Source organism: Salvelinus sp. IW2-2015, linkage group LG20 (genome assembly GCF_002910315.2).
Source record: "Salvelinus sp. IW2-2015 linkage group LG20, ASM291031v2, whole genome shotgun sequence".
NCBI classification, from domain to species: Eukaryota; Metazoa; Chordata; class Actinopteri; order Salmoniformes; family Salmonidae; genus Salvelinus; species Salvelinus sp. IW2-2015.
Genome location: NC_036860.1, coordinates 31,637,254 through 31,657,722, shown reverse-complemented (window position 1 = coordinate 31,657,722; position 20,469 = coordinate 31,637,254). Strand labels below are relative to the sequence as shown.

The 20,469-nt window shown below is 41.9% G+C and overlaps 2 protein-coding genes across 4 annotated transcripts in view; one reads left to right on the top strand and one right to left on the bottom strand.

The window, feature by feature from the left end:
- Positions 1–817: 817 nt before the first annotated feature.
- Positions 818–5,451, top strand: LOC111980695 (creatine kinase M-type-like). Its single transcript, XM_024011570.2, has 8 exons — positions 818–907; positions 2,594–2,800; positions 3,203–3,357; positions 3,526–3,658; positions 3,899–4,070; positions 4,199–4,322; positions 4,449–4,638; positions 4,934–5,451. The coding sequence occupies exons 2-8, from the start codon at positions 2,608–2,610 to the stop codon at positions 5,110–5,112; spliced, it is 1,146 nt and encodes a 381-aa protein (XP_023867338.1). The 5' UTR covers positions 818–907; positions 2,594–2,607; the 3' UTR covers positions 5,113–5,451.
- Positions 5,452–13,427: 7,976 nt separating this feature from the next.
- LOC111980254 (MAP/microtubule affinity-regulating kinase 4-like) overlaps positions 13,428–20,469 on the bottom strand; it is a 47,471-nt gene continuing 40,429 nt past the window's right edge. For 2 of the 3 annotated variants that reach the window (XM_024010944.2, XM_024010945.2), the window contains exon 18: positions 19,768–19,927. In XM_024010944.2, the coding sequence (XP_023866712.1) occupies positions 19,863–19,927 (65 nt within the window). In that variant the 3' untranslated portion in view covers positions 19,768–19,862. Of the gene's footprint in view, positions 19,928–20,469 lie in introns of all 3 variants that reach the window. The other variant, XM_070449336.1, reaches the window with a different exon arrangement.

Here is a 20,469-nt window from a genome sequence, read left to right as displayed (position 1 = left end):
TTTATGGGGTAACCTTTCGTGAACTAACACTCGCACTTACCAATTTTTTTTCTGATAAGGGAAAAGAATACCAGCTTTTTTAAACCCTTAGGCTACTCCTAACAAGGAAGGACCCCTGCTATTCTTGGCATGGCTGGCAAAAGCGTTGCTCAGCTTTTTTTGGAGAGTGTAACTTACTACTCCCAGTCCACCCCATTCAAATAACCCTTCCACCATCCTAATGTCCCCGTGGAACATCTACTCCAAAAGAAGCGATTCCTCATCTCCTTGGCTATTGACTCCACGAGTCTACTCCCATTTTATTAAAGAAAGAATCGATTGTCGCTAGAATCAATTCTTCTAGGATAGTGTTAGATACATATATCTGCGATACAATAGCATGTTCCTGGATTAAAGAGCAGCTACCAGCTGTCCTTTTTATTGTGTTTTAAATTAATGTTTAAAAAAAAGCAGCTAAGCTGACGTATTGATTAGCCTTGATTATTTTAGTTTTGGAGTTGGAGTCAAAAGAGAGTCAATTCCAATTACTCTGCTAGCAGGAGTCGGGAGCCGACTGCAAAAATCTTGGATGGAATCCAAAAAACACCAGATCCCCTCCACAGACATTGTGGCAGGGGGACAGGGAGAGGGGTGGGAGGGGTTCAGAGGGTGAGTGTGCAGCTGCAGCCTCGTCTTGGATGACTAAGATGTAAATCCAGTCCTTCCGTAAAGTAAACTGTGTATCAGAGACCGGCTTGGGCCAATGAGAGTCCGGCATGCAGTAAGATGGGCAGCCAATGGCTGCGTGTCTGCCCGGTATATAAGCAGAGGGCAAGGACCTTCAGAGTTGGGTGACCTCTATATTTTGGCTCTGGTGAACAGGATCTGATCCCAAGGACTGTTACTTTTTTTCTTGTCTGGTGTGCAGGTAACTCAATGTTGCGCTTTGTATGAATAGCTAAAGCTTTGTGATGAGGCCAGGTTGGCGGTTTGGATTAGTTGGACTTGGAAAGGCTTCTGAGCAAAACACTTTTGGGGGGAGAATAGGTTTACAACATGTCATTTTAGAGTTAGCTAAATCATTTTTGGAGGGAGGTGCTTTACCTCTCCTGCACATGTAGCTACTTTTCTTTTGTCTTTCTTTTGTCTTTTAATTGTCATCATACTTTAAAAAATGAATAGGCTTAACGATGCAAAAGCAATAATGTAAATGTACATATGGAGCATTCTGGAAAGGTTTCAGATCAGTAGAATATTTGACAGCATATTTTAGTAGGAGTCTGATTCTCTTGGCTCGTTTGACAAAGACCGATTTGTTTTGAAGAAATTAAGTTGTGAACTGTTGCAAAGTTTTATAAGGTTTGTTTCAGCAAATGGTTCTCTAGTGTGGATACTGAGATAAATAAGTAAGTGTCTCACAATCCGATACAGTATGAGGCGTCTAAACATCTGTGGAACAGGTGTAAAAAAAAAATTGCTTCAATGTCTAGCAGTTGCTTTCGGACAGTTACTGTAACAGTCACATCCTTTTCATTGCCTTTGGACATGGGCATGTGATGCAACAACTGTGTCAATAGTTACGTCCAGATGTCCCAGCGTCGTCCGGGTTAGGGGAGGGTTTGGCTGGCCGGGATGTCCTTGTCCCATCGCGCTCTAACGACTCTTTGTGACGTGCCGGGCGCCTGCAAGCTGTCTTCGGTTGCCAGTTGTACTATGTTTCCTCTGACACATTGGTGCGGCTGGCTTCTGGGTTAAGCGACCAGTGTTTCAAGAAGCAGTGTGGCTTGGCAGGGTTGTGTTTCGGGCGACGCATGGCTCTCGACCTTCACCTCTCCTGAGTCCGTATGGGAGTTGCAGCGATGTGACAAGACTGTAACTACCAATTGGATATCACGAAATTTGGGAGAAAAAGGAGTAAAAGTTTTTAAAAAATTAAGAAAAAAATACAATTTGTGAATTGGTAAATGACCTATCAAGTATAGTGAATACAATTCAATTAATGAGTTGGTCTTTAAAATCAATTGACCCTTGTGTTAAGAACTGTAAAAAACAAGAGGGTCTGGAAAGGGTAATTGCATGACAGCCTGTTGGTCTCTCTGATGGATAGGACCCAACGTGTTGAGTGATCGCACTGTAGGGTATGGGGCTATATTGTGAGGGGGGGGGGGGGCTCTTTGCGTGAGTGGACGGTGTGGAAATATGTTCCATACATAAGGGAGAAAGGTGGAATGTTAGAGGTTGGGGGTGAGGGTGTTAAATATATCCAACAAACGTTCTTCTCCCTCTTATCTATTCCCGAACAGAATCATGACACAGTGGACGGGGACATTGACTGACGTTTGTAACTAGGATATGGGGTACACACCAATAAGAGTTTTTGCAGCCATTTTACTGAGTATTCCCCAGTAATCTTTTAAACGTTGGCCGTCTTTTACGTTAAACGTCTTTTAAAGTTTCGCTGGGCCTGAGACAGAGCACTCCTTATAGACTCTACTCCACTGTCAGTGTCAGGGAACTTCGTTTCAGATAGGTTAATATTAGGTTTTGTGCGTTGTTTTCTGTGCAAATAGACATTAAAGATCTAAAGATTTCCTATTTTCTTTCTCCCCTGCAGTGTTAAACACAATCATGCCTTTCGGTAACACCCACAACAACTTCAAACTCAACTTTAAAGTTGAGGAGGAGTACCCTGACCTCGCCAAGCACAACAACCACATGGCCAAGGTGCTGACCAAGGACATGTACGCCAAGCTGAGGGACAAGCAGACCCCCTCCGGCTTCACCCTGGATGACGTCATCCAGACAGGTGTTGACAACCCTGGTGAGTGACATACATTTCCCATACACCCCCGGAGGATAGTCACTAACCGCCGCAAACACACAATACACCCCTGTCAAAGGTAAAGCTGAGCAGGTATCAAAACCCTACAACAGTCTGCACAACCAAGTTAGCACTCTAAGAATCAATCGATCATAATACCATTGCAATTAAAACCTATACAAATAATACATGCCATTTAGCAGATGCTTATATCCCATTTACAGTCAAGACATACTAATACTACAACCATATATTATACTAGATTTGCAGGTTACCTTATTCAATATGCAGCATACATTTCACATGTATTCAATATGCAGCATACACCACAGAGTGATATATTAATGTTTGTACTCTGTAGACCTGCTGGCTTCTTACAGCCACTTCTCTCTCTGTCTTCAGGTCACCCCTTCATCATGACCGTTGGCTGCGTGGCTGGTGATGAGGAGTCCTACGAGGTCTTCAAGGATCTGTTGGACCCCATCATCTCAGACCGTCATAGTGGATACAAGCCCACAGACAAGCACAAGACCGACCTGAACTTCGAGAACCTGAAGGTAGGGCTTTGTATACATTTGTTGGACATGTTTTCTTGGTTTCATTCTTGATTAGGTGTAGAATGGAAAGATGGCAAAGGTATCTCTGCAGCACGTAGGAGGTTGGGAATCACAGACTTGTTGAAATGTTCAGGTCTAAAACTCAGTTGTGACCTTGTTTCTGTGTAGGGAGGTGATGACCTGGACCCCAACTACGTCCTGTCCAGCCGTGTGCGTACCGGCCGCAGCATCAAGGGATACACCCTGCCCCCCCACAACAGCCGTGGCGAGCGCAGAGCAGTGGAGAGACTGTCTGTCGAGGGTGAGCCACCCAGCTAACAATAGCTACATATGCATCCACAGGATTGTTCATGAAGCTAGGCAGTAAAACTAACAAAAGGGGATTTATCGGAAATTGAGATCCGAATTCTTAATGAATTGGAAATGGAGATCAAAAGTGAATCCTTAGTTGCAATGACTTGTGCATGGTGTCAAATAACTCCATACAGGGAGATACCATGTTAAGAGTGAGGGGAAACTGAGGGGTTTTCTGTCTCTCCAGCCCTGGACACCCTGGACGGTGAGTTCAAGGGAAAGTACTACCCCCTGAATAAGATGACCGATGCCGAGCAGGAGCAGCTGATCGCCGACCACTTCTTGTTTGATAAGCCCGTCTCCCCCCTGCTGCTGGGCGCTGGTATGGCCCGTGACTGGCCCGACGCAAGAGGAATCTGGTGAGTACCCGAGCACAGGCCCACACCAAAACAATACTGTTTGTGGAACCAGATGGTGTATTGTGCAGAACATCCCACAATGTATCATGGTGATGCGTCATGTGAAACCCCGTCCCTCCTTTCTGAAGGCACAACGATGCCAAAAGCTTCTTGGTCTGGGTGAACGAGGAGGATCACCTGCGTGTCATCTCCATGGAGAAGGGTGGCAACATGAAGGAGGTCTTCAGACGCTTCTGCGTTGGTCTGAAAAGGGTACGTTCTTGTACTCAAACCATTTTGATATGGCACAAAAACACCCCTAAAGCAATGGCAATACATGAAACCGCAGAGAGACAAAGACAACAATGTTGATATTGGGTTGTTTCTCTTACTTGACAGATTGAGGAGACTTTCAAAAAGCACAACCATGGCTTCATGTGGAACGAGCATCTCGGCTATGTGCTGACCTGCCCATCCAACCTGGGAACCGGCCTGCGTGGTGGAGTGCACGTCAAGCTGCCCAAGCTGAGCACACATGCCAAGTTCGAGGAGATCCTGGGCAGGCTGCGTCTGCAGAAGCGTGGCACAGGTACCCACACACACAACAAAAAACACATCCAGAACAGCTGCTGATATATTCAACTCTAATTCGTCACAGATCACAACTGTCTTCCCTTTTACAACAAAACATGTAAAAGGAGCAGAGATTAGCATGAGCGAAAGCTATTATGAAATAGCCATGTCCAACAGCTGTTAAGACATCTATTCATTGAGTCTGTATTTTGTTGACATCTGGATAATTTATAGTATCAGTAATGATGCAGAGATTGTCTGAGACAAACACTTACACTCGCCTCTCTCCCCATTTTCCTTGCTCTCTCCAGGTGGCGTGGACACCGCCTCCGTGGGTGGAGTTTTCGACATCTCCAACGCTGACCGTCTGGGCTCCTCCGAGGTGGATCAGGTCCAGATGGTGGTCGATGGTGTCAAGCTCATGGTGGAGATGGAGAAGAAGCTGGAGAAGGGAGAGGCAATCGACGGCATGATCCCCGCTCAGAAGTAAAGAGTTGTTGACGTCGCTATTCATCTTTTGTTTTTCTATTGTCAAGTCACGTGAAATCGAGCCAACCAACTACCGCGCAGAGGAAACTGATGGTCGCTCTAGAGACTCTTGACTGCTGCTCACATCTTTTTCTTCAGCCTTTTTCTCCTTTTTTTTCTCCTTCAGACGTTTTTTTCCACTTCTCTCCTGTTCAGTCAGTAACATCCTGGGATCAGTCTCCACTACAGTTGGCTTGCCTGACAGATGTGGCGTCACCTTAATTTGAACTTTGGTTCTAAAAAGTTATCATATAAATTGTGATTCAATAAACCTGGCCCCATGAACCAAAACAGATGTCAACATAGCTTGGTCTTTCTTGGTCATACACTCGTGATAAGTCACTGTAAATGTTAAAACAAGTCTAATATTGTTCAATTTAACAATAAAAAAGTGTTTTATATGGTCCCACAGTACACAGAGTTAATTGTACACTTTCAAAAGTGTTTCCAATTTCACAGATATCCTGTAAATAGTTGCAAATTAAGTTAACAGTGGCCAACACTGGTTTTTGTTGGATTCCCTCTACTCTGGTGTAACATAAAATGTGTAATCCCTCAGAAATGTCTTAACTCTAATAGTGACTACCTTTTAACACACAGGCACTGGCAGGGTTTTCAAAGTGTTGTTACAAAGTAACAATGCAGGTTGAGGCCCACAAATTGGAATCAACATTGAAACAAAATTGTGTGGTGGTTGTGTATTAGCTGGATAGTAGGCAAATATGCTATTAACAAGCCTAACTGTCCTACAATAAAGCATGAACATGAGTAATTATCAACAGTAAGAGCAACAGCAACAAACGTTAAATATTCATCACTTAACAACATAAACCGGAAACAATGGGTATCCATTCATATTTTTACATTTCCCTGGAAAATGTATATTTCCATGAACATTAGGGAGGTAGTTTTAAAGTTCAAAGAATGTTTGTTTTTTATGTTTATGCAATGTGTTTTTGACAACTTTCCTGCAAATTCATGAAAGGTCACACAGCATGTCAGGGCCTTCAGCAGAAGTATTGGAAGCGTGTTTATAAGAACATCAGTAGTTAAAGCGACTTTGGGTCCTTATCAGCAACTTTGAGACCTTGAAAAGCGCTAAATATACTGAACAAAAATATAAACGCAACATGTAAAATGTTGGTCCCATGTTTCATGAGCTGAAATAAAATATCCCAGAAATGTTCCATAGGCAGACATTTGTTTACATTCCTGTTAGTGACCATTTCTCCTTCGCCAAGATAATCCATCCACCTGACAGGTGTGGCAAATCAAGAAGCTGATTAAACAGCATGGTCATTACACAGGTGGACCTTGTGCTGGGGAAAATAATAGGCCACTCTAAAATGTGCAGTTTTGTTACACAACACATTGCCACAGATGTCTTAAGTTGAGGGAGCATGCAATTACCATGGAATGTCCATCAGAGCTGTTGCCAGAGAATTTAATGTTAATTTCTCTACCATAAGTTGCCTCCAATGTCATTTTAGAGAATTTGGCAGTACGTCCAAACGGCCTCACAACCGCCGCCCACGTGTAACCTCACCAGCCAAGGACCTCCACACACGGCTTCTTCACATGTGGGATCATCTGAGACCAGCCACCCGGACAGCTGAATTTGCACAACTGAAGAATTTCTGCACAAACTGTCAGAAAATGTCTCAGGGACGCTCATCTGCGTGCTTGTCAACCTCTTAAACAGTCTTGACCTGACTGCAGTTCGGCGTCGTAACCGACTTCAGTTGGCAAGAGCTCACCTTCGATGGCCACTGGCACACTGGAGAAGTGAGCTCTTCACTGAAGAATCCCGGTTTCAACTGTATCGATCAGATGACAGACAGCATGTATGGTGTGGTGTGAGTGGTTTGCTGAAGTCAACGTTGTGAACAGAGGTGTCAGTGGGGTTATGGTATAGGCAGGCATCAGCTACGGACAACGAACACAATTGCAATTTCAATGCACAGAGATACCATGACGAGATCCTGATGCCCATTGTCGTGTCATTCATCCTCCGCCATCACCTCATGTTTCAGCATGATAATGCATGGCCCCATATCACAAGGATCTGTACACAATTCCTGGAAGCTGAAAATGTCCCAGTTCTTCCATGGCCTGAATAAACACCAGACATTTCACCCATTGAGCATGATTGGGATGCTCTGGATCGACGTGTAGGACAGTGTGTTCCAGTTCCTGCCAATATCCAGCAACTTTACACACCCATTGAAGAAGAGTGGGACAACATTCCACACAGGTCACAATCAACAGCCTGATCAACTCTATATGAAGGAGATGTGTCACGCTGCTTGAGGCAAATGGTCACACCAGATACTGACTGGTTTTCTGATCCATGCCCCTACCTTTTTTTTTTTGAAGGTATCTGTAACCAACTGATACATATACGTATGTATTCCCAGTAATGTGAAATCCATAGATTAGGGCCTAATTAATTAATTTAAATTGACTGATTTCCTTATATGAACTGTAAATGAGTAAAATCTTAAAAATTGTTGCATGTTGTGTTTATCTTTTTGTTTCTTTTAAATACCATTCATTATTATTATTATTATTTGGTGAAGTTAACAGAATGTTTCTACATTAGGTTGTATTTATGAAAACGTTGGTTTGCATTACGCTATTAAAATGACACACACTGAAAAAGTATTTGCCGCTTTCTGATTCTCTATTTTTGCATATTTTTTGATAGTGAATTTTATCAGATCTTCAACCAAAACCTAATATTAGATAAAGGGAACCTGAGTTTACAAAACAAAATGGATAGTTATGTTATGTATTTAATTAACAAAGTTACGCAACACCCAATTTGCCTGTGTGAAAAAGTAATTGCCCACTTACACTCAATAACTGGTTGTGCCACTTTTAGCTGTAAAGACTCCAACCAAACACTTCCTGTAGTTGTTGATCAGTCTCTCACGCCGCTGTTTCGGAGTTTTGGCCCACTTTTCCATGCAGAACTGCTACAACTCAATGACATTTGTAGGTTTTCAAGCATGAACTGTTCGTTTCAAGTCCTGCCACAACTTGCCAAAACTTCTGTATCAGAAAATTCTACAGGAGAATGTCAGGCCATCCGTTTGTGAGCTGAAGCTAAAGCGCAGCTTGGTCATGCTGCAAGACAATGATCCAAAACACACAGTCAAGACTACATGAAAATGGCTAAAAAGCAACACATTTAAAGTTTTGGAATGGTCTAGTCAAAAAACAGGTGCCATTAATACAGGTAACGAGTGGAGGACAGAGAAGCCTCTTAAAGAAGAAGTTACAGGTCTGTGAGAGCCAGAAATCTTGCTTGTTTGTAGGTGACCAAATACGTATTTTCCACCATAATTTGCAAATAAATTCATTAAAAATCCTACAATGTGATTTTCTGGATTTTTTTTCTTTTCTCATTTTGTCTGTCATAGTTGAAGTGTACCTATGATGAAAATTACAGGCCTCTCTCATCTTCTTAAGTGGGAGAACTTGCACAATTGGTGGCTGACTAAATACTTTTTTGCCCCACTGTAAGAGGCAGCTTATAGTAGAGAAATTAACATTCAATTCTCTGGCAACAGCTCTGGTGGACATTCCTGCAGTCAGCATGCCAATTGCACTCTCCATCCAAATTTGAGACATCTGTGGCATTGTGTTGTGTGACAAGACTGCACATTTTAGAGTGGCCTTTTATTGTCCCCTAGCACAAGATGCAGCTGTGTAATGATCATGCTGTTTAATCAACTTCTTGATATGTCACACCTGTCAGGTGGATTAATTATCTTGGCAAAGGAGAAATGCTAACTAACAGGGATGTAGACAAATTTGTGCACACAATTTAAGAGAAATAAGCTTTCTGTGCGAATGGAACATTTCTGGGATCTTTTATTTCAGCTCATGAAACATGGGACCAACACTTTACATGTTGTGTTTATCTTTTTGTTCAGTGTGTGTAAGTGGACAAAGGGAATAAAGGGTAGGGGTGTTCAAGAGAGGGGTTGAGTGTAAGATAGTGGTAAGGGGGCTGAAGAGAGGATTATATATGGTGGGTGGAATGTTGAAGAGGTTATGAGGTTGGGGGTGAGGGTGTTAAAAATATCCAATGCATAAGTGCTCCCCCTTAACTATTCTGAACAGAAACTTGACACAGTGCACATGGATATTGACTGACGTTTGTTACTAGGATACCGTTTAGTCTTTGCGGCTGTTCTATTGAATCTCCTCAACTGTCTGGGAACATTCTTGATAGGTTACTATTATATTTGGTGGTTTCAAAGTCATTCAGGGGTTCCTAATGTGTCTATACTATGCTGTTTTTCTGTGCAAATTATGGACAATAAAGATCTAAAGATCAAAGTGGTTTTGTTATTTTTTCCCCTACAGTGTTAGAAACGCAAGCATGCCTTTCGGTGACACCCACAACAACTTCAAACTCAACTTTAAAGTTGAGGAGGAGTACCCTGACCTCACCAAGCACAACAACCACATGGCCAAGGTGCTGACCAAGGACATGTACGCCAAGCTGAGGGGCAAGAAAACCTCCTCCGGCTTCACACAGGATGACGTCATCCAGACAGGTGTTGACAACCCTGGTGAGTGCCACACATCTCCTATACACCCCCTGAGGAGAGACAATAACCACCTCAAACACACAACTCTCAAAAGTAGAACTGAGCAGATATCCCTACAATAGTCTGCACAACCATTGTAGCCTGCTGAGCTAAAGCTTAGGCATCAACCAATCATAATGCCATCGCTTAAGAGATACCAATACCATAATATATAATATAGCCTAGACTATGGTTGCAAAAAAAAACATTTACAATAAAGACATATTGACATAGTAAAATAAATAAAAGTGTGTACATTTAAAAAATATATATATTTAATGCTTAAACCCTCATATTAAACACCGATGCTATTCACTAAGTTGACGGTTTATATTTAGGTAGATTTTTTACAGCTTTGTCATTCTAATTAAAAAAATTATAATAATCTTAGTACATTTTACATGCAGTGACGTAGTGGTAAAAAAAATTGTTGGGTAAACTCTGATTGCCGGTCGGGGTTAAAAATACAGTGGTTAAAATGTATAGGAACAAAAAAAATGGCCAAACTGCATTTACTTACATTTACCCTCCACTACACCACTGTGTACATGTGATAAGGCCACACAGAGGTCCAGATTTAATTACAGACACATGTGATAATCTGAAGTACCCAAAAAGGCCACTAGATATCATCTGATGAAATAAAATGGAAAACAAATGTGAACATTACCAAAATTCTTTCCAGTAATACCCTCCCTTTGCAACCCTGGATGAAGTAGTAGGAGTTGGTGCTGCCTGGGAGATGATGTAGCCTATAACCAAGACTGCACTCCAGTCATTGAGTGGGATGGACACAAGAACCCAGTTGAAGAGTTTCAATAATGTGACATTGTAATAGAGGTGAAATTGGTACACTGTCTGTTCATGGTGAAAACCAAACTCAAACTGAGGAGAAACGGTCAACTGTCAGGTCAACTATCAGTTTTAGCGGGAGTCATTGCTCGTGAGTTTCTGAGCAGAAAATGGGAAGCTCGCAAAGGTATTTGCAGGTTTAACATATGCACAAGCTGCAGCAATGTTTGTGGGCTTTTAGTTTCATACAATAGATATCTTCTCCCATATCCATGTTAGCTAATATAATATTACAGGGATCATCAACTGGAATCAGCCGAGAGCCATTTTTTTTCTTGAGCAGATGGTTACGGGGCCGGAACGTAATTACAAATAATTTGTAGACTGCATATTGACCGCAAGAAGCCCAAACATATATAAATATTTGACTAAAACATAACCATTTCAAACCTTGCTTATATTTGTATACACTCACGTGTCTCTATTATGTGTGGGAATACTTGGGAACAAATTTCCAAAATGTATATAACTTGGAGCTGATTTGCTGGTGTTTTTACAGTCTTTTATGTCCAACAATTAAATAAAATACAAAAATATATTATTATTTTTTGCTCAGAAAACATGGGGGGGCAAATAAAATCACAAGCGGGCCAAAGTCAGCTGACGGCCCACGAGTTGGGGAATCTTGTAATACTGTATGTGTAACTTGCATTTTACATATCACACACTTTCTTGAAGTCTTGCATAGTTTTACACCACAGAGTGGTATATTAAAGTCAGTAAGCCTACTCTGTAGATGTGCTGCCTTCTTACCCTCCTCTCCTCTCTCTGTCCTCAGGTCACCCCTTCATCATGACCGTTGGCTGCGTGGCTGGTGATGAGGAGTCCTACGAGGTCTTCAAGGATCTGTTGGACCCCATCATCTCAGACCGTCATAGTGGATACAAGCCCACAGACAAGCACAAGACCGACCTGAACTTCGAGAACCTGAAGGTAGAGACGTTCTTCTGACATGTTTTATGGGTTTCATTCACTATAGGAGGAGTACTGCTGAGCAAAAGTAGTGTGGAAAAATTGTGAATAATCTCTTCAGGACATAGGAGGTTGGGAATCACAAACTTGTTTGAGCCACTTCAAATGTTCAGGTCTAAAACTCAGTTGTGACCTTGTTTCTGTGTAGGGAGGTGATGACCTGGACCCCAACTACGTCCTGTCCAGCCGTGTGCGTACCAGCCGCAGCATCAAGGGATACGCCCTGCCCCTCCACAACACCCGTGGTGAGCGCAGAGCAATGGAGAGACTGTCCGTCAAGGGTGAACCTCCCATCTACCAATAGCCACATATGCAATCACAGGATTGTGCATGAAGCTAGGTAGTAAGGTGAACAAAAGGGAGTTTATTGGAAATATAGATAAGGCTCGTACTAACAAAGTGCTGATCTCAGCTACATTTTTTCCTCCAGAAATAATATGATTATGGATAGGTGGGGACCTGAACCTATATCAGCACTCCTACTCTGAGACGCTTTGTGGATACAGGTCCAGAATTCTTAGTGAACAGCTTCTAGCTGTTAAGAGTGGGAGGAGGGTAGAACATAATATTTAATGGGTTTTTCTGTGTCTCCAGCTCTAAACACCCTGGATGGTGTGTTCAAGGGAAAGCACTACCCCCTGAAGGGCATGACAGATGCCAAGCAGGACCAGCTGATCAATGACCACTTCTTGTTTGACAAGCCCGTCTCTCCCCTGCTGTTGGGTGCTGTTATGGCCCGTGACTGGCCCGACTTTATAGGAATCTGGTACCCAGAACACAGACCCATTTCCTTTTCTTCCTTCTGCCATTTTTTCTCACTTTTCTCCTATTCAGTCGGTAATGTCCTGGGATCAGCATCCACTGTAGTCGGGCTTGTCTGACAGATGTGGCATCACATGGGTTGTATAAATGTATCAGTAAAAGTTATCATTGAAACTGTGGTCCAATAAACCTATCTCCATGAACAAATACAGATGTTGACGTCTTTCTTGGTCATGCACTCAATGTAGAGTTAACACTCTTGTTGTATTGTCTCACACTACACTAATATATATACATTTTATTTAACAGGGCAAGATGGCTAAGAACAAATTCTTATTTACAATGACGGCCTACCCCAGCCAAACCCGGACGATTATGTGCCGCCCTATGGGACTCCCAATCATGGCCGGATGATATACAGCTTGGATTCAAACCAGGGACTGTAGTGACACCTCTTGCACTGAGATGCAGCAAGTTAGACCGCTGCAACACTTGGGAGCCCTAATATATCAATATTACAATTTCAAAAGGGTTAGCTTTCTAACAGTTTACCAAGTTTATGTTACTCTGGGAATAGTTGAAAATTAACACTGGCTAACACTGCCTATTGTTGTATTTACTCTTCACTGGCGTCAAGTGTTACAGCTAAACTGCATCAGAGTAAATGTAAACTCTAATAGTGACTACATTTGAACAGTATAGGGTGTAAACGTGAAATGTTATACAAAACCAGCTCTGTGTAAATATTTTGCCTCTAATAGAATGTACCTTTTAACACTGTAGGGTGTAGAATATACTAATAGTTAAAAGTGCTGTTGTTAAGACAGTGTAGCACTCTACAGGGTATTCAAAGTGTTGTTACGAAGTAGCAAGGGCACGTTGAAGCTCACAACCTGGAGTAAACATTTATATAGCTTTGTGTGGTGGTTGTGTGTTTGCTGGGTGGTAGGTAAAGATGTTTTCCAAAAGCCTAACTGTCAAATGAAGTTATTATCAGTAGTAAGAGCAACAGCAAGAATCAACTGATGATCAATCATGCAGCAAACATAGAAATCCATTAAACAAAAAAAAAAAAAAGAAACAATGGCAACATCTGTGAATTTAATTTCTCGTCAGCTCCATGTTTCTCACTTTCTCTCTAGACCAAAAGCAACAAGGCTTTTGGGTAACACAATCTCACATTGTTTGTTTCTGAAGGGGTCAAGGGGTGTACAGAATTAGGCGTCCAGGTCAAAATGTGTCTCTTCATCCGTTTCATTGGCCTCTATTGCATATTACATCATTTCCAAAAATAAACAGTTCCAGCATGACAATGTACATTACTTAAATACTGAGCCCCTGGGGTCATAATACTGTGTCCAACAACCATCTATACCACTGACAGTCTCTTATAGGCATACCAGCACACATTGAACTATCTTTCTGCATTTCATAGGTTTGTATTATATTCCACCTGGAAACAATGTCAGCCCATAATTTCTTTCCTTCCCCTTTACATGTTCATCAACCAGATGCTTTACTTTAATTCTGTAAAGACTTAAACAGACGTTACTATTGCTTGAACGCACCCAAGGTTTTCCTATCAGATCTGCCTGACATTTGTGTTTATCAGGGATAGGGTGAATTGAAACATCAATTAAACATTTCAGAATTTGCAACAACACATTAGACACATTTTACATTTTGTTATACGGGTAGAGAAAATCTGAGACTTGTGAAGTACATTTCTGAATATCCAGTGGATAATCCTTTTAAGTTACATTTGCAGAATTCAGGAAGTAAAATTGTCCAAATTGAACCAATTTCCCTGTAAGTAATAGAAGATTGACTGAAATCATTGCAATTGACCAAAAACCTGCCATTTGTACTTGGTACCATTTCTCTGTGTCCATATATATGTCCAAACACTGACTGCATTTTTATGAATAATGGATATGAATAATTTCAACCCCCCCTCTCCCAAAAACCCAAACTTTGAAGTCATGCAGGATTGCAGGTTGGTATTGTTCCACATTGTCATTGACAGAAACTGCTTTAAACTAGAAGTACTTCCCTTGCTCTAGCTATAAATAAACCTTGAGCTCTAAGATATATACTATATATATACTCATATATTTTCTATACAGCCATAAACTGGCTGATATAAATGCTGATTTTTTATTACGATATTATTCTAAAAAATAAATAAAGTACCTGTGCAAATATCCACAAATTGAAGTGTTCACATTTAAGACATTGGCGCCCTCCAGTGGCTCGTTGTGGGCTTTGCCCGAGATTCCACTGGAAGGAGCTGATTCAAGTCAAAGCAAAGTGCATCAAGGTCTATATTACCTAATGCTAATATACACCACAATGTTATAGGACATAGAACTGACCCTCCTCAGGTCCGTGAATCTATCTGTCTGTACTGTTGAGGGCTGTGTAATGTTGTAGATTAGTATTGCTCTCCTCTATAGGGGATCCTGTCATGGGGCAGAGTAGCAGACCAAACGGCACTGAGGAGGTTCTGAAGATATGATTTAACGACGTGTCTGTGAAGTGGATGACAGTTGGGAGTGTTTTCGAAAAACAAAACGAGAGGAGGATTGCAAAAACAAACGGACATAGGGACAGCAAAAACGCTTGTGGTGAAGATTGAAATAAAAGAAAGAGATCAACAGTTAAATGACCACGTTGTTCTGACTGGTTATGTCACCATGAGCAAAAAGCCACAACTGAGATCGAGAGCATTACCAGTAAATAATCAGGCAGACATCTTGTAGCCTACATGAACATCACAGTACATCATTCATTCTTATCAGGGGGGAATGTGAGGAAGCGTTTTTTTAGCTTATTTTCCAACATTGAACATGTACTATATGTCGGCATAAGGGGTGCAAGAGAGAAAACACAGCATCCCAGTCACACTGCCTTTAAGGCTCTCTCTCTAAATGACTCATCTGTGTGTCTATGCACTCCCCCCACACCTCACAGCAACCCACAGTCATCAACAGTAGACAAAACCAGTTTGATCTGAAGATAACCAATGCCAAAATGCTAAAGGGTGTCAGAGTTGAGGCACCGGCGTGTGTAACAGTAGGAATGGGATTGGACGGTTGCAGTTACCTCAGGAAAAAAAACGGATTTTGATGTTCACCTTCAATGTTGAGAGATAACTGAAGATAAATCGGCAGGGCACGGAATAGAATCCCCCAAAAATTGCATTGCATCACATTGAAAGAAATATGACTTATTCCAAAACAGGTCTGGATCAAGTATTATCTCTATTTCAATATGTATATTGAGTTTCTCTGAACTATGTAGCCTATTTCAGTGGGCAAACATTGTTAAAAAAATACTACTAAAATACTTTCTCTTTTTGCCCAACGTTTAGGGCAGAGTATCTAAGGGTATTTGAAATGTTAAACAATCATTTATTTCAACCCAGGTCTGTTCCAAATTTTGTTCACTATGAAGCCTGACAGCTTTGCATTTTGGCAAAGCCATGTGGCGTTCAAGGGCACAATGTTCTGCAGTGAACTGCTTTTGCATTGAAAGAAAAATTGCTTTCCCAGTCACCCTTTAAGTCATTAGACATTGAGTTAAACTATTTTATGCTGAGGAACAACTAACTGTTCAACCGTTTCATGACTTGAATTCAACTCTGTTCAAGAAAGGTAAAAGGGAGAGATCAAACCATGAGAGGTAGGGGATAAAATGCTTAAAAATGGCTTGATATGATTATTGATGATGACCAGTGCCAACACAGACATTGATCCCAGCCAATCAGAGGGATAAAAGAGTTTCTCTGGAACAGGAATTTGGCAAAGGAATTACTTTCCAAGGGTGTGTGCAGGAAACCAAAGCCACAGATAGCTAAAGAGGTTTGAAGGTGAAAAAATATATAGTACTACGAAGCACAGTTTTGATCTACAGTGCATTCGGAAAGTTTTCAGACCCCTTGAATTTTTCCACATTTTGTTACGTTACAGCCTTATTCTAAAATGGATTGAATAAACATTTCTCATCAATCTACACACAATACCCCATAATGACAAAGCGAAAAACAGGTTTTTAAACATTTTTGCAATTGTATTAAAAATAAAAAACTGAAATATTACATTTACATAAGTATTCAGACCCTTTACTCAGTACTTTGTTGAAGCACTTTTGGCAGCGACTACAGCCTAGATTCTTCTTGGGTATGACGCTACAAGCTTGGCACACCTGTATTTGGGGAGTTTCTCCTACTTCTTCTCTGCAGATCCTCTCAAACTCTGTCAGGTTGGATGGGGAGCGTCGATGCACATCTATTTTCAGGTCTCTCCAGAGATGTTCGATCGGGTTCAAGCCTGAGCTCTGGCGGGGCCACTCAAGGACATTCAAAGACTTGTACCGAAGCTGCTCCTGCGCTGTCTTGGCTGTGTGCTTACACGGAAACCAAACCGGCCATCGTGCGTGCGTGCGCCATCGTGCGCTATTGTGCATCAATTTATTTGTCCCCCTACACCAAACGCGATCACGACATGCAGGTTAAAATATCAAAACAAACTCTGAACCAATGACATTAATTTGGGGACAGGTCGAAAAGCATTAAACATGTATGGCAATTTAGCTAGTTAGCTTGCACTTGCTAGCTAATTTGTCTTATTTAGCTAGCTTGCTGTTGCTAGCTAATTTGTCCTGGGATATGAACATTGAGTTGTTATTTTACCTGAAATGCACAAGGTCCTCTACTCCGACAATTAATCCACACATAAAACAGCCAACCGAATTGTTTCTAGTCATCTCTCCTCCTTCCAGGCTTTTTCATCGTTTAATTTATATGGCAATTGTCATCTAAACTTTCATAGTTTTACCATGACAACCGGCAACAGTTCGTCATTCAATCACCCACGTGGGTATAACCAATGAGGAGATGGCATGTGGGTACCTGCTTCTATAAACCAATGAGGAGATGGGAGAGGCAGGACTTGCATCGTTGGCGCAAGCGAGCAGTGTGGGTGCAATAATTAAATAACATGGATTTCTACATTTATTTTGCAAAGCTTGCGCACGCGACGTGTCCGGTCTGGTCAGTATGTTAGGGTCATTGTCCTGTTGGAAAATGAACTTTTGCCCCAGTCTGAGGTCCTGAGAGCTCTGGAGCAGGTTTTCATCAAGGATCTCTCTGTACTTTGCTCCGTTCATCTTTCCCTCGATCCTGACTAGTTTCCCAGTCCCTGCCCCTGAAAAACATCCCCACAGCATGATGCTGCAATCACCATGCTTTAACATAGGGATGGTGCCAGGTTTCCTCCAGACTTGGCGCTTGGCATTCAGGCCAAATAGTGTAGGTGCCTTTTGGCAAACTCCAAGTGGGCTGTCATGTGCATTTTACTGAGGAGTGGCTTCCGCCGGGCTGCACTACCATAAAGGCCTGATTGGTGGAGTGCTGCAGAGATAGTTGTCCTTCTGGAAGGTTTTCCCATCTCCAAAGAGGAACTCTGGAGCTCTGTCAGAGTGAGCATTGGATTCTTGCTCAGTTTGGCCGGGTGGCCAGCTCTAGTAAGAGTTTTGGTGTTTCCAAACTTCTTCCATTTAAGAATGATGGAGGCCACTGTGTTCTTGGGGACCTTCAATGCTGCAGACAATTTTTGGTACCCTTCCCCAGATCTGTGCCTTGACATAATCCTGTCTCGGAGCTCTACAGACAATTCCCTCGACCTCATGGCTTGGTTCTTGCTTTGACATGCACTGTCAACTGTGGGACCTTATATAGACAGTTGTGTGCCTTTCCAAATCATGGCCAATCAATTGAATTTACCACAGATGGACTCCAATCAAGTTGTCGAAACATCTCAAGGATGATCAATGGAAACAGGATGTACCTGAGCTAAATTTTAAGTATCATTGCGAAGGGTCTGAATGTTTTATTTGTTTTATACAAATGTCTAGAAACCTGTTTTCGCTTAGTCATTATGGGGTATTGTGTGTAGATTGATGAAAAAAAAAATTTGTTTTATCCATTTTAGAATGAGGCTGTAACGTAACAAAATATGAAAAAAGTCAAGGGGTGTGAATACTTCCCGAATGCACTGTACATAGATTCAGTTTTCGTATTGGCACTGATATCTAAAATGGAGCATGATATGTACCAAAGTGTATACTGCCTGACATTACACATTAACATAATAGCTTATTATGGTGTTTGGTTTGTACAATACTACAAAAGTGAAACCTATATCAGTCCAGTTTATTTATGTCATATGCAGTAAGACTAACTGAGATAGATTCATGATAAGTCCGAGATAACATCCTCACCTACTACCTTTTTCAGTTGATGAGGTTAGTGGAAATGGATGTGAAGGTTCCCATTGGCTGGTTCAAAGTGTCTTGTCAACTTCTCTGTCATTGCCCAATAATCCAATCCCGCCTATACTGTGCACAAATAGAAAAACAGAGTAACCTTTGATGCCGCTTGTCAAATCATTGAGTTTACTGTCTCCATATTTGTGCATATTGTCCACAGAAGTCCTTGGATGATCACTTCATCAGTATCAATGTTTAAATGGGAGAAGAAAGAGCAAAAACATACACAGATGTAGGATCTTAATTTGAGCCAGTTTTCTTCAGCAGGAAAATAATCCTGCAGCAACAGGAAATGTGAATTATTATGTGGATTATAATTAATGGAAATGTTTTATGGGTTGATACATTTTTCGTAAGGGAAAATAAAGTCTGAAATTTTGAAGTGGAAATTACAAACTTCAGAAGCCTTTTTAAACCTCAAATACACTACAGGTTTTACATTTCCTGTATTGCAGGAAAGTTATCCTGCAACAGGATGATCAAATCAAGATCCTATATCTGTACTGTGACACGCATCAAAGACGGCGAAACACGAGAAATGTTTTCGAGAATGTTTTTGATGTTGTCGGTACGGAGTTGGTGATCGTTAAAAAAGACAATGATACCAATCATAAAATAAATAGTCATTATGGCTAGAGTTAACAGTAAAACATTTTAAGCTGGATTCCTGTCTGATCAGGTTCCAGTGGGTGAAGCTGTTCAGTAGTAGTGGCGAGAGGGACGGGGTGTACATTTGGGTCTGGGTGGTGTAGCGATGGGGGCGGGTGGTTAGGTTGAGACTGGTGCGGAGGAGGGTAGGGCTATAGCCACGTAAGAGACAGGGGCAAATGTATTTATCTTGAGTCCAGCCCCACGTCTCTCTTTCTCTGTATTTCTCTTTCCATCCTTCTCAACCCCCTTTATATTCAGAGTTCAAGGTCCTTTGAGATTTGCATGGCGATGTCCCGGAAAACGAGCGGTGCTCCCCAAAGTCGTGTATAGCGCACCCCGTTGGAACTCTTATTGTTGGAGGCACCCCCCCCTGTGGAGAGGTGGCACACCTCTGCCTTGAAGGCCACGCAACCGCCGGACGCCCCGTGGGTGCAGGAGAGCAGGAAGGGGCCGGCGTGGTGGACCTGGCAGCCGCAGCCCCGTGCCGCCTCCCGCAGAGCCAGCACCACCTCCGCTGGGTCCCGCCGCCCCTGGGGTACCCTCAGATTCCAGCCACATCCGATGGCCCAGGGCTCGGCCGCTTTTTGATGCCCAGATAAATGGCGACTGGTGACCAGAAAGGGAGAGCGACAGAAAAAAAGAAAGAGAAAGGACAGAGTGGTGGGAGAGTAAAAGAAAAAGGAGGAGAGAAGAGTTGTTAGAGGGAAAGGGGTGGGTAAGGAGAAAAGAAAGTGAGAATGGGTGGTTGAATCTAGTAAAGGCCCAATGCAGCCATTTTTATATCAATATCAAATCATTTCTGGGTAACAATTAAGTACCTTACTGCAATATATTTCCATAAAAAATGCCCAAAATGGCTTTTTAGCAAAAAACTATTTCTCAATCAAGAATTTTGCTAGGAGTGGGGAGGGGGAACCTGAACAATAGCTGTTATTGGCAGAGAGGTTTGGAACTCTATTTGTTATAGGTCTCTTTACCAATTTACCGAATGGTGATGTCACCATTGCAAGCAAAAACTCCCGACGATGCAAGCCTGTTGATTAGAAGGTCCTGTGTATATTGTATTTTCAACCAGCAACTATCAGAAAATAACACTGATCAACATTTTTGACATCACTGGGCCTTTAAATCTAAGAATGAATTTTCAG